Source organism: Taurulus bubalis, assembly GCF_910589615.1.
Source record: "Taurulus bubalis genome assembly, chromosome: 14".
Classification (NCBI taxonomy): domain Eukaryota; kingdom Metazoa; phylum Chordata; class Actinopteri; order Perciformes; family Cottidae; genus Taurulus; species Taurulus bubalis.
The window spans coordinates 6,086,277-6,099,692 of NC_136602.1; the positions used below are offsets into that span (position 1 = coordinate 6,086,277).

A 13,416-nucleotide genomic window follows, 5' to 3' on the forward strand; every position below is an offset into this window, starting at 1 on the left:
CTGCTCAGGTCGCCTGCCGCCATCCGAGCTGCCCTCCTTTTATTAATGACACATGTCAATGTGTTGCTAGTCGATGGCTCTAATTGGCTATAGCGTGCACCTAACTGTAAGCCCCCCCCCCCCCCCCCCCCCCCCCCCCCACACACACACACACACACACGCACACACACACAACCTTTCAAAAGTTAAAGTTTGGAACCAGCTGTCCCCACGTTGGTGCATGATGGGAGGATTATGGATATTTTTTAATTGGTCCAGAACAAATCTTGAGTGCCCTTTGATTGTTTCCGGGTTTCCTCTGGGTCCTCTGCATCCACTCAGTGGGAGGATGAAGAGGTTTAAACTCTGATCTGATCCATTGCCATTAGTGCTCACCTTCTATTTCTATAGTGAGGTTTGAGGAACGGCTTAAAACAACTCTCCTTGTTTAGCATGCAGCTTGTTGTAGATGCGTTACTGGGCCACTGAAACGGGACTTTTGTTTAAATCTGCACACATTTTGATGCTGAGCTTCTATTTTACAGTGACTAGCAAAATTAGTTTTCTGTTGTATAATTCACTATTTTTGCTATTTCGGCATTTTTCTTTTACTCTTTTTAATCAGTTGTTCAATTTGTTCCTGTCTAATTTGACCATTGTTTGGTGATGAACTAAATGGCATATTATGTAACTGTTATCACTGTAACTGTATTGAAAGTGATACATTCATCATTAATGACAGCTCTAGTTTAATCTTTTTGTTGTTGTTTACCTTTTATATATTGAGGGAGGTTTTCCATGTCTTGATAAATGTTGTAACCCACTACATTGTTATCCGATAACGGTGTTTTGGTTACTGTTATATTTCTTTTTCAATACCAGAATAATTTAGTGTGTAGAATGGCTGTGAATTATAAAAGATGCTCAGTGGTGTTGTCATCAAATGTCTTGTTATGTCAGACCAACAGCCCAAAGTCTTTAAAATGAAGAGAATGAAACTAGGGACTGGCCGTCTTTGCTTGATAAATGAGTAATGCGATCATGCAAATATTTGGCAATAATTCTTTTGTTAATTTACCTTTTTTTTTTTTTTTTTTTTCTTACTGATTTAATTTTCGTCTTTAACATTTCAGAGATATGTCAGTTTCACAGAACTCTTTTTAAATGACTTCTTTGTCAGAACAACAGTCAATGTTCATTCATGTGTTTCTTTGTATACTTGCTTAATTGATTAACTAGTTGTTAATCGGTACTTCTCTGTATTCCAGGTGTAGAGTGATGCAGCAGAAGTTGTGTTCCAGAGGTTCCGGTTCGTTCCTCTTGGAGAGGAACGGCCAGCCCTGTGGCACCAGCACCTCCTGCGACCTCCCCTTCCGCTGCCCCCGCTGTGGCGAACACGAGCGCTTCCGCAGCCTGGCCTCGCTCCGCGCCCACCTGGAGTACCGCCACTCGTACCACTCGCCAGACGTGAACCCCGGCGGCTTCAGCATCACCGGCAAACTCCCCGACCCCTTGACGGCGGCCATCCCCTGGCACGACATGAGCCTCCCGACCCGCAGGGGGCAGCAGAGCGCGTGGCGGCCCCCTCACGTCCGCTCCCTCAGTGACAGCAGAGACAGCGGGTACCCCCGCTCCTACAGCTCTGTGAGGAGACGCACCCAAAGCGTCGGGGTGGGGACGCAGGCTGAGGAGGATGAAGAGGATGATGACGATGATGATGACGACGACGAGGACGAAGAGGAATTTGGGTCAGGGGATGAAGACGATGACGACGACGAAAGTGACGAGAGAGATGGAGGTAGAAATGAGGAGGAAATAAAAATGCTGTTAAAAAAGTCAGACGCATGCCACCATCACCTCAACCACCATCACCACCCGTTCCCTCCTTCGGCGCCTCTTGGACCCCCACCACGCCCGGACCCGGACTTGGACCTGGACCTGGTCGGTGCGTTCAGGTTTACTTTCTTGCGATACTTTTTGGAGCAGAGTTATATTTATAGACAGAGTATTTCAGTGAGTGTCAGAAATGTTTCTGAGACACTGCAGTTCATCATGATGACGCAGGACTTTTAACTAATTGTTAAAAATAACTCATTTGGAAGAGGAAATGAATGCAAACTGAACATTAACCCGGTTCATCGGATGTCTGTGTTTCCTGCACATTGTGGGTTGTTGCATACCCACAGAAAGTCTCTGTTTGGAAGGCAAATGCCACTGAAATTGTCTTTGGGGACACGATGAACATAGTTCAGGAGGTTGTTCAGAGATCAATAATCCTGATTAGGGTATCAAACAGTCCAGTCACGGCTACTGCCGCAGTAACTCGTCTCCTTTCCTGTCGCCACCAGAGCAGAACTCGTACTCCGGCTCGGAGACGGCGGCGGCCTCGGCCGCGGTGCGCCGACGACTGGCCAGGATCCTGCGGGCGGCCGACAGCACCATGCAGCACCGGCTGGCCAAGGTGAGCACGGAGCTGGCCCAGACCGACACGGAGCTCCTGTGCGAGCGCGCTCACTCGCAGCACCTGGCCCAGGAGAGGCAGGAGGTGGCGGACAGGGAGAGGTCGCTGAGCCGGCAGGTGGACGTGGCCGTCATGGTGATCGCCGCGCTGAGGGAGCAGCTCAACGCCTCCGAGAACGAGCTGGAGCGCCGGGAGAGGTAAACGGGGCAACAGATGGTGGGGAGTTCTTCCGCACGTAGTTTTGCTATATAGGAGATTACTGATTCAGCTGTTCGCGGTGACATGACATGAACTGCCCGCCGGACCAGCACGTCTATTCAAGGACTGTACTTGAATACGGTTTCTGTCTCCCAGAGAGGTGATAACCATCCAGAAGTTTCTGGAAGCGGCGGCTCGACAGGAGACGTGCGGGAAAGTTCGAATCCAGCGCTTCATCGAGAATCTGCTGAGACGCATCGCCCTGGCCGAGAGACTGGTGGAGTATTACCAGGTCAACGGCAGCCCGCAACAGTGCAGCCACTACAAGGTACAACCACAGGGGTGGGATGTTACTTTTACTGAAGGGTTTCCGTGTTATACTACTTTACACTTCTAATCCAAAACATCTCAGAGGGAGAGATTGTACTTTTTACTCCACTATATTTAGATGCAGCTATAGTTGCTCTGCAAAGTAAAGCCACACAGCTGTTTATATTTACCCTGGTTGATTACTACTCTTGTCTGGAGAAAGTTGTGTGATGTTTGTGTGCGCAAGGGCTTTAAGATTTGACTTCCTTTTAAAACTAGGAGGCATCATTACTGATTAGCAAACGATGTAATTAGTAGTAAAACAATGCTCTACTTCAATCAGCGAAAACATTCAAATGCAGTTAAAGAGTCAAAGAATTAATACTACCAGGAAATAAAAATAGAGCATTGACAGAGTCTGTTCTGGATGAGTACTTTTACTTTTGATACTTAAAGTACATTTTCCTTTGAATGTATATGAATACTTCTTCCTCTTGACCACAAACACACACTGACTTAAACACTGAATTAATTCTACAATTGAATAGGTGTTTTCTGCTTGTGTTTGGTTCAGCTTTTGGGAAAAATGTAACCTTTGACCTTATTTTGTGCCCCCATCAGTACCAACAGCCAACCGATAATGGACCTCACAGGATCACTAAAAGCAGGCGAGTACCTCCACATTCTCGTAGGATGTTGTACAATCCTGTAACTCCAACATGAGTCAAAAGTGGATTTGATAATAATCTGTCACACTGAGTCCGGGACAGTTAGGGCCGGGTCACACCATTATCATTATTATTATGAGATCAAATTTAATAGCACATTTTAAAGTGAAATGTTTTCATGAGGATTCACTTTGATGGTTACATTCTGTGGAGAACCTCATGTGATAATATATCTCCATTCAACATTTAAGAGGTCGTATGAATAAACTCATCAGTTGCTCAGACAGACAGCCAATCAGATCCTCCGTAATGAATATTCTGTCATTGTGAGACAAGTAGATGGTACAAATATAACTCCTTATTATGACCTCATGCTGTTTGAGTTCCTGTCGGTTACAAAAATGGATTTTATATATTTTTGTAGGTTCTCTTGGTGGTTTGTTTTAGATTCATCCATCACCGGTATTTAACTTCACACAAGACATTTCTCCACAGGATTTTTATTCTTCACTGAAGCTTTTGAAGTGACCTGCTGTAAGACGAGAAAAGGGAATTAGTTGTCGCACTCGGCTGTAAAAGAAAAAGGCTTATTGCTCTGCAGGATTCTCTTAACAGTGCAGATAAACTGCTGCTGCAGCTGCTGTTGGTCTGACTCGAAGCCAAAAGGTGACGGAGCGGCTGCTAAATCATTCACGAGGACTCTTGTGTCGTCTGTCAGATTTCTGTGTTGCCATCATGTTTAATTCATCGCTGAACATGTGACATTTAACCTGTCTGTCTGTGCGCTGCACAGTGTGTCTGACATTAGCTACCTGCGCTGCAAGAACACCGTTGGCCATAATTCACGTAACAGTAATGGATGGAAACATGCATTAATTCACATTTTGTTTTCCAGATTGTACTTGCATTTAAATTGTAATTGTAAAGAATATTGCCTATAGATACTGAAATGAAAAGGAAAGATGAAATCATGATCATAACATTTTGTTTGATCCTTTTTTTGTTTGTCAAATGTTGATTTCTATAATAAAATGTGTATTATTATTATTATTAGTAATACTAATACAGAGACCACCTCAGAGCTCTTTCGTAACTTTGACAAAACGTGAAAAAAAAACTAGTCTTGTTTACGTCCACCACCACTTTCCCCACTTCCTGCCTTCATGTGTTCATATTTGACATTTCCAGGTCGGCGGGAGGTCAGCTGTCCTCGTCCGGTCTCCACGACAACAGAACACACTCCTCCTCGCAGTTCGGCGGCCACCCTCTGTTCTCCAAACCGGGCGAGCGAGACCGCGAGCGGGAGCACCGGGAGCGTCTGGCCCAGTCGTCCCGGCTGTTCTGCCGACCCGAACACCGGGACGACATCTGGAACCACCAGCGGCGCCGGTCCGCCGGGTACGAGCCGTAGAACTGTAGAGAACAACTCTAAGAACAACTCCATTTAACAGTTGTGTTATTACAGTGTGTTAACCTATGGAAAAGTACAGAACGGTCAAGTTCACGGCGAGCTTCTCTGGAGCAGCGGTGTCTCATATCTGGCCAGATTCTTTTAGTTCAAAGCATTAAAAAAAATTAAAAATGAACTAACATTATCAACAGAATGTGAAGGGGTTACACAGAGACGTTTGTGTATATCGATGCACAGATATCTACTGATATCTGGGAGGATGAAATGGAAACATGTTTTCTCGTTTCTGCCTCTTTGGATTTGGTTTCGCCCGGCTGTTGGTGATAGTTGCCTTTTTTTTTTTTTTAGATATAACTGATGACTGTAAATTTAGATCGTATGGGCGTTTCAGAGGTAAAATGCTGCCTCCTATTTATTTGCAGCATGTGGCCAGGTTATTTAATATTGCACCTTTTTTAAAATACACTTGGTTGAATGTAATTTAGTGCAGACGGGTGTCCATGCTTTATAAACCTGGCTGGTTGTATTTAAAGTATTATTTTGACATGTTTAAAATGATTTAGACAAAATGTAAGTGACTTTCCTAAATTGTACAGGATGTTCCAAAATGGGGAAACTTTATCAATAACAGGTATAAATATTTAAGAAGATGAAAGAAAAAAATAGTTTCAAGTTTAAAAAAGGGGCTTCAATATGTATTTATATGACAATTCCCTGAATTAAATTTTTTCCTTTTTCCTTAAGTACTTTATTTTAGTATAATGTAAAAATAATTTTGCATATATCACATTACACATTGGTATAGCGTGATTGGATACAATTGCTTCTCCTAAGTGACACAATTTGTATAGTAAAAGTATTTTTTTATAAATCAAACTAAGAAAACCGTAGAAAATAAGATTCCACTGAAGTATAAATCAAGACCTCTTTTTTTAGCAGTCGGATCCCTAATGAGAGAATACATACAAAATACACATCACAGTAACTACTACTGCGTAACAGGGTAACGGATGTAATGCAATAACTATTATTACTGCATGACCACATCGACATCACATTGTATTTACGTACATAATACTATATTGTGACGATATTTTATTCCTAGCACTGTTAATGAATATTTTGTACTTTTCCATAGATTATGATACTGAAACATCGTGACGTGTAACACAGGGTGCTTTTTTGAGCGGGATTTTAAGTGTGGGTAGATTTCCAGTATTCAAACATATAAATTAATAATAGAGTTTTGTCTTATTTGTCCGCACAAATCACAGTATTTATTGCAGTATTAATCTCAGTCTTTAGTAACACCTACTTTCTGAATCCTTTCTGTATTTTAGAGATATTTCAGGTAAAAAAAAAAAAAACACAATATGCTTTTGTATTCATCTACTGAGTTGTTGTTGAATTTTGAAGAAGGTGGCTTGAGGATGAGTAGTTGTCGGTCCTCTCTGGTTGAACCTTTACGTCCTCGCCTGGTTCCAGTTATCTGTGTTTTTGAGGCCAAATTCCCGCGTTGCATCAGTGCACACGGGGCTGTAGCGAAGAGGGTTCGGATGATGCAGAATCTTGCGCATTAGATTAAACATTGTCTTCTCGTATGAACTGTGAATATTAGCATGTCGGCTGGCTCACGGCCAACACTTAAAGCCTACAGTCGAGTTGCTTCCAAAGCCACGGAGCATTTCATACTCGGTCAGCTTGTGTGGTTCCAGGCTTAGAAACGTCCACCGTGTGGCGTTTCCCCACTGAGCGGGAGCCGGCCAGATCCAGTCAGAGTTTAGGCTCTCTGTTGGATTTTGGGATCATATCATACCCAAGCTTCATACCTACAATACTAAGCTCTACGACGCAAGACAAGATCCATGAAGGTCTTTATTTTCATGTCAGAACCTGTGAGGATGCTGACTTTTTTTTTTTTTTTTACTTGGGAGCTTTTAGCTTCAGCCTCCACATAATACCTTGTATGTAGCCATCAAGTGCATAATAAGACCCCTCTCACTTGGTGTGTAAAGCACAGACCGGAGCTTGATGACATCAGACCTGGGTCAAATAAACTGCATTTAGTTCTTCTTTTGTTTTGAAAAAGGTTTAAAATGGCAAATAGGTGGAATTCACTGCATAAGGACCAATTCAGATACTGTCTGATAATTGTACATAGAGAGAAAAGTTAGATATGTTGATGTGTAAATACTCCGTTGTGATATTTATATATATATATATTCTGGCAGTCGTGGTCCTATGTAGGCAATTGCACCCATCCATCTTTACCCAAGTTTTGTTTTGTCGAATATGTTTTTAAAGGAAACCTTTTTGGGAAAGTTGTCCATCTTTGTGTTAGCCTAGCTTAGCACAATAACTTGGGAGCCCCATTAAAAAGTGAAAAGGTTCCTTTAAAGATTTGTCTTCAGTAGGAACCAATAGGGTTCGAGCGGAGAAACCACAGACAGGAAGTCAGGAAGTAATAAGAAACGAACATGTTGTTGGTTTTGGACTTCTTATGGAATTTGCTGACGATAACAAAAACCTAGAATACCGTCAGCCATTTTATTGAATTAGACAAAGTCAATAAAACGTGTTTTGGGAAGTGTTTTCGTCACTTTTCACGGAGGGAGTCTGTCCCGGTCTTTGAGCTTGAAGGCTTTTGAGGAAAACTGCCTATTTTTCTCCTCCAAAACGAGCCAGGAACATGCAGGTAGAGTTTGATCCCCCGTCTGGACGACGACGCCACACACATAACGAATGTACTCTTGAGTTAACGCATAGCTCACACACACACCGAAGAGATGCCGCGTTTTAAGACCCAACCTTTTTGTCTCGCCGCTCTCGCTCACACAGAAACGGGTGGAGATTCTCCGATCACAAATGAATGACGTCGTCTCAACGCTTTCATCCAAAGTGACTTACACTGCCGTGAATGCGTCCAGTACATTTGCAGTAAACGAAACGAAACTCTCATCCAATGATTAGAATGTAAATGTAAAAGACGGTATTCGGTGTAAAATGTATCTTCGCTGTCGTTGGTTAGGGTTTCGTTGACGGTGTTAATAGATATTTTGTATACAAAGCTATAATGTGTTGTCGAGTGGAAGTAGTAGTCCTAAAGTACTTTGACTTGGTAGAACAATTATCTGGGTCACAAACATAAACTGTCTGTGTTTGTTTTCTGTCCTGGAATGGTCTTAATATTCCTGAAATTTTACGTTTTGGTAAATTCATCATGATGTTGGGTTCCTGTCTTTCAGACTCTTCTGATGTTTTTATTGAAATTGTCTTGTTTCAATTGCTAATTGGCATAAATCTTAAGTCTTAAATCTCGCCAGACTTTTTTTTAAAGACCTCACTATAGGAGTTGTCAATCATGATTAATTTCAAATTTATTAGAAGTTGCCAATTTTTTTCACGCCAAATGATTTGGGCACTTATGGTCTCAGCCCAAGTGTTACTGCTGCTGTCAATTAAAAAAAAAACTGCTTTTTAGTTGTTTCTTTATATGTTCTTTGCACAGCGATAGAATTCATCACTGTGCAATGACATCTTTCATCCATCCGATCTGCTGTTACTGTTTCCCGTCCGCAGACACCAGTCGTGTAAAAGGACGATTTAAAAACCTGAGTAACCGGTAGACGGCGTGGAGAAATCTTCTGTTCCTGATTGAAGAAACCAGGTGTCTTGTTTACGCAACATTTATGAGATTGGCTCAGTAACCGGGTAGCCGACTGCAACCCGGTTACTCGCGTCAGTGTGTGTACACTGGGGCGACTGTGCCTCAGTGGTTAGCTGTGCCCGTCTTTCCATCAGAGGATCGGTGGTTCGAGCCCCGGCTTGGCTAGTCGATGTGTCCTTGAGCAAGACACTTAACCTCTAATTGCTCCCCGTTGCTGTGTCTACGGTGTAAAGAGCAAAAATGAAAGTCGCTGTGGATAAAAAGCGTCAGCTAAGTTCAATTTAATGTAATGTACTCGCCTCCTGATTCTAGTCACATGACCTGATCTTAGTCTGAATCTTCTTTTGTCTGGTAAAACCTTGAATAATCACTGAAACTGGAGTTTTTTTTTATGCAAACAGCAGCATAACTCTTTGTGTGTGGAAGAGTGTGTGTGTGTGGAGGAATGTGTGCAGTGCTTCAAGTTTGTACTACTTCCTGTTGTGTCAATAAAAAGGTGGTGGAAGATGCATGAGGCAGCCCTACTACTACTACTACTACTACTACTACTACATATGTAGCTGTTGTGTTACTGTGAAAGCATGCTTCATATGTAGCAAAAAAAAAGAAGCAAAGTACTTATACTGTTATCATGTACTACTATATGTACTTTTGTAGCAGAGCGAGGTCTATTTTAATGGTACAGTATTTGAAGGACAGTTGCACTAAGCCAACAGGCAGCACTTAGCGTGGAGCTGTTGGGTCTCGTATGAGGAGAGTGTTGTAAACTGGACAATCAGCAGCGTTCATGCACAGTGTGGAAAAGAAATATTACTTCTGTGTTTTGAAATGTTTTGAGGGGAAAATGTGCTCTGAAATGAAGAGAGAGAGACAGAAGCTTGAGAAGTTGAAAGCATAAACCGAACAAGTATTATAACTGCAGTTATTGTTAGTTTGATTATGACACTACTACCTTTTCTTGTCAGTAGAGATTAAAGTTAGTTTTATGTTGTGTTAAAAACTGTTTCCGCGCCAAGTTTGATATCCTTTAGTCCATCCTGTCTGTCTGTAGGGATTTCCTTTTGCAGAAGTGATCTCTAGTTTTGTGCCTTCACTGGATAAAACTCTGTCGTCTGTATAACACTGTGCAAAATGCAATACTGTGAAGAACTGGAATACTTTCTATGTTGAAATGTGTCTGTCTGTGTGGTAACCATCGAAGATTAAAGAACAAACATGACACCGAGATTGTTGCCGTATTTCGTTTTTCTTCAAGTGTTTTAATGCAAAGTTATTCGTTAAAATGTCATCTTTTATTTATTTTTTAAGCTCTAAGGATAGTAATGTCCCGTACTTTGAAGAAAACACTCTTGACATTAGTTTAGTCTTTAATTAATCTGTGTTTTGTTGTATCTGAGTTAGCTATCTCTTTTTAGATGTGTGCAACCATTGCACAGCGTTTTGCTGTCCTTGTACAAAACAAACGCATCCTTCAAAATAACATATTTGTAAGGAGGGCTGTTTATTATTTCTCAACGGTTTTTCGTGCTTTTAGATTACAGAGTCGGCCGTCTGGCTCCACCCAATCGAGCTTTGTTGGCAGGAGTTCAAAACAGCACTTAGTGTAAATGAGATGTAAACATTGAAAAGGGAAGTGCCTCATATATGACTCTAACCCAATTTTAACGTGTCTTGTTTCAGTGTTGCGTGCACATTAATGCAGCCTAGAACAAGCCGGAGTATTGGGTGTTTTTCTTTAAGCAAAGCTATTCTTAAAGCGTTGAAATAGAAATAGAAGGTTAGTGTAGGGTTGGCACTATTTTTATATAAGTTATGGACCGACAATTCAGTCTAGACCTCTTCAATCTAACAACTGTAGACTTTCGAAGGCCTAAAGAAAAATGTCTGAATTCAAAATCCAAGTTCCAACAGTCTTTTCTCCTATCAGGCAACACTGTGGGGATATTGGATGAATTAAAGTTTAAACATCGAATGTAGATAAATCACTTGACACTGGAATTACACTGTTTTCATTCATTATTGAAGGAAAGAAGAAAAATATTAATGCAACTCATCACACACTTTTCAACAGTTACTGTTTGTTGTTTTTACTTAAATCCATTTTATTTTAACTGTATGCAGAAACTTTGCTGCAGTACTCACAAATGGCCGCTTGGTGTCGCTCTCCTGCTACAGGTAGGCAGAGAGTGTTGTCTCTTCTCTGAGTGGGTTGCATCAGGATGACGCCTCCCCCTTTAATTGATGGCCAACATTTCCCAGAATGCCCTTTATGAACTCATACATTCTAATGCTACCCACAGTGACTTTAAATAACTGATCATTTTCCGTATGTTGTGTGTCAATACAATATATTACATTGATTATTGGCTCTAAGGAGGGCAATGTGTGCGTCGTTGTTTTTCCTGTGAGTGAAGACTAGTCATGTGGCGTGCACATGTTTCATTTGTGATGATTAAAAAGCACAAACACACCCACAAAGACAGATACGGAAACACATGATGATGATGATGATGATGATGAGAACAATGTCTCTACTGGCTATGTTTACCATCAGCTAATAATATGACACACACACAAACACATGTTTGAGTCACATGATTGTGATGTACTAATAAACAACAACAAACTGAAATATATGGACTGCAATGGTAACACCCTCAAGAAAACTGCTTTCTAATAAGATCAATACGAGTGTAACATGTGGTGTATGTCATCAGAATCAGAGCTCAATAAATACTGATTTTGACATTAAATAAAAAAGTAAAGGATTATATACACACACAACCTTTTGGATAAAAACTGCTAAATGCTGTTCAAGATTTATGCAGCTAAACATTAAAATGTATTCCTCAAATAAGGTGCATTTTGCTTTCATGCCAGCAATCCGTTCAACTCCAGCAGCTCAACTTGGCCACCAAATGCTTAATTTCCTCAATTTTCAAGTGCTGGTTTTTTATTTATGTATCTTCTTTTTCTTTCTTTTTTGGCCTCCTTCAGCAAGGCCTCTGTGTGTTTGGGAAACGTAGCGTCGAGGTGAACTTGAGGGCACGGCCGAATTTCAAATGTCTTGTTTTGTTATGGTTTCATACGCCGTAACAGCGAGTCAATAAATATACCGCGGGCTGCTGTTGATCTTTCATGGAGAGAGTAAAGCGCGATGACGCGACGCTTTGACGTCACGTGACGCTCTCATCCCCCCCGCGCTTTGACGTCGGACAATCTCTGCACAGCAGACTGTTTTCTGAAACCAGCCCTGCAGCCGTATCAGCGTGAGCATCTACAGATCATCACCCTGCAGGCCGGCCACCATCCGAGGCCATGTGTGCCGCAGATAACAGATTTAGAGACACACAGCTGACATGGAAATCAGACACAGAGCTGAGTTGATGTTGTGCTAAGAAGGAGATCATGCATAAAGCTTATTTTAAGAGCTTCTTATAGTCCAACTTTAGTAGTTGTTGCAGGATTTCTACCCATTTTGTGAACAGCAAAGCCACACATGCTGGTGTAATTAATGGCCCACCAATTGGGTATTTGTTTGTGGCCTAAACTCCCCTTCATTGTCCACTTCCAGAGCACCTCCCCAGGGTTACATACACTTGATGTCAGTAGCTGCATGTGAAGCTCCCCCGTGTGACTGTTTGGCCTCCAGATCCAGTTTCCTGTCTATACCCTGCGGACCAAAGCCTCTGTCACAAAACACATTTGGATCTCCTCAAGCTGAAGTGTCTGAGGGACAACGGCACGCAAGCCTCAGAGTAACCTCGTCCAGCTTCTACGAAACCGGATCTCTGATCGGCACTTGTGCTCCTGGATCTCGCTCCTCTCAGAGGCTGATGGGATGGAGAAGCTGAAGTGGCTTTAATGCTTCGTTAGATGTAGGAAGTTCTTTTTTTGACTGTAACAACTGGAGAGATATGCTTTCATGCGATCAGTCGATCCTAATTTCCCACGACCCCTTTCACATGCAAATTAGTTGTAGTCCCGGGATGGGACAAGCTGCCCTGCATCAGGAGAAGAAAAAAACAGGCTGCAAACCTCACGCCTGAAAGGCTGCAGGTCTGCCGGGCCAGAGGGAAGACAGTAGAGTCCTCGCTGCTGAGATGCATCATTTCCTTTACTGCTACTAAAGTAGTAGAGATAGATTTACTGTTGCTGCGTTTCTGCAAGTGTGTCAGACGTCTCACACAACAGTTCATCTAAAGGCTTCAAATCCTTTTGACGATACACGTGTAAACGGGAGGTCGATTTCTCGTACAAAAAGGCACAACATAACTGTCTCTGGATGCAGATCAGCAGCTAAGCATTTGGAGATGCAGTCAGCTATGTGTGTAGTTTGGTTAGCTGATGGGCAAACACACAAGGATTAGGCGGTTTTTCCCCATATATATATATATATATATATATATATATATATATATATATATATATACACATATATATACAGTTTATGGTTTTTCCAGCAGGGTAGCAGCTGGGGGTTGGCGATGCACTCAGCTGTGTTATAACTAGAGGCCCATGCCGACCAGGGGCCAGTTAAGTAGAGTGAGCAGGAAGTCAATGCAGAAAGTAACATTAAAGACGATAAAAACTATTTTTTTTAGAAAGGGTGAGTCAAATAAGCAACCGCGAGAGGTCGTGGAGCCCAAAATATCACGATTAGCTGTGGACAGACACAGAGATGCACACGAGTTAGCGGATGTGCACTCCAGGTATTAAACCG

At 42.0% G+C, this 13,416-nt stretch overlaps 1 protein-coding gene across 1 annotated transcript; it reads left to right on the forward strand.

Annotated features, from left to right (window-relative positions):
* Positions 1 to 1,257: 1,257 nt before the first annotated feature.
* Positions 1,258 to 5,026, forward strand: znf365 (zinc finger protein 365; the record flags this gene model as incomplete). The annotated part of the gene is made up of 5 exons (XM_079229452.1): positions 1,258 to 1,924; positions 2,328 to 2,637; positions 2,795 to 2,966; positions 3,569 to 3,615; positions 4,804 to 5,026. The coding sequence occupies 5 exons, from the start codon at positions 1,258 to 1,260 to the stop codon at positions 5,024 to 5,026; spliced, it is 1,419 nt and encodes a 472-aa protein (XP_079085578.1).
* Positions 5,027 to 13,416: the final 8,390 nt, after the last annotated feature.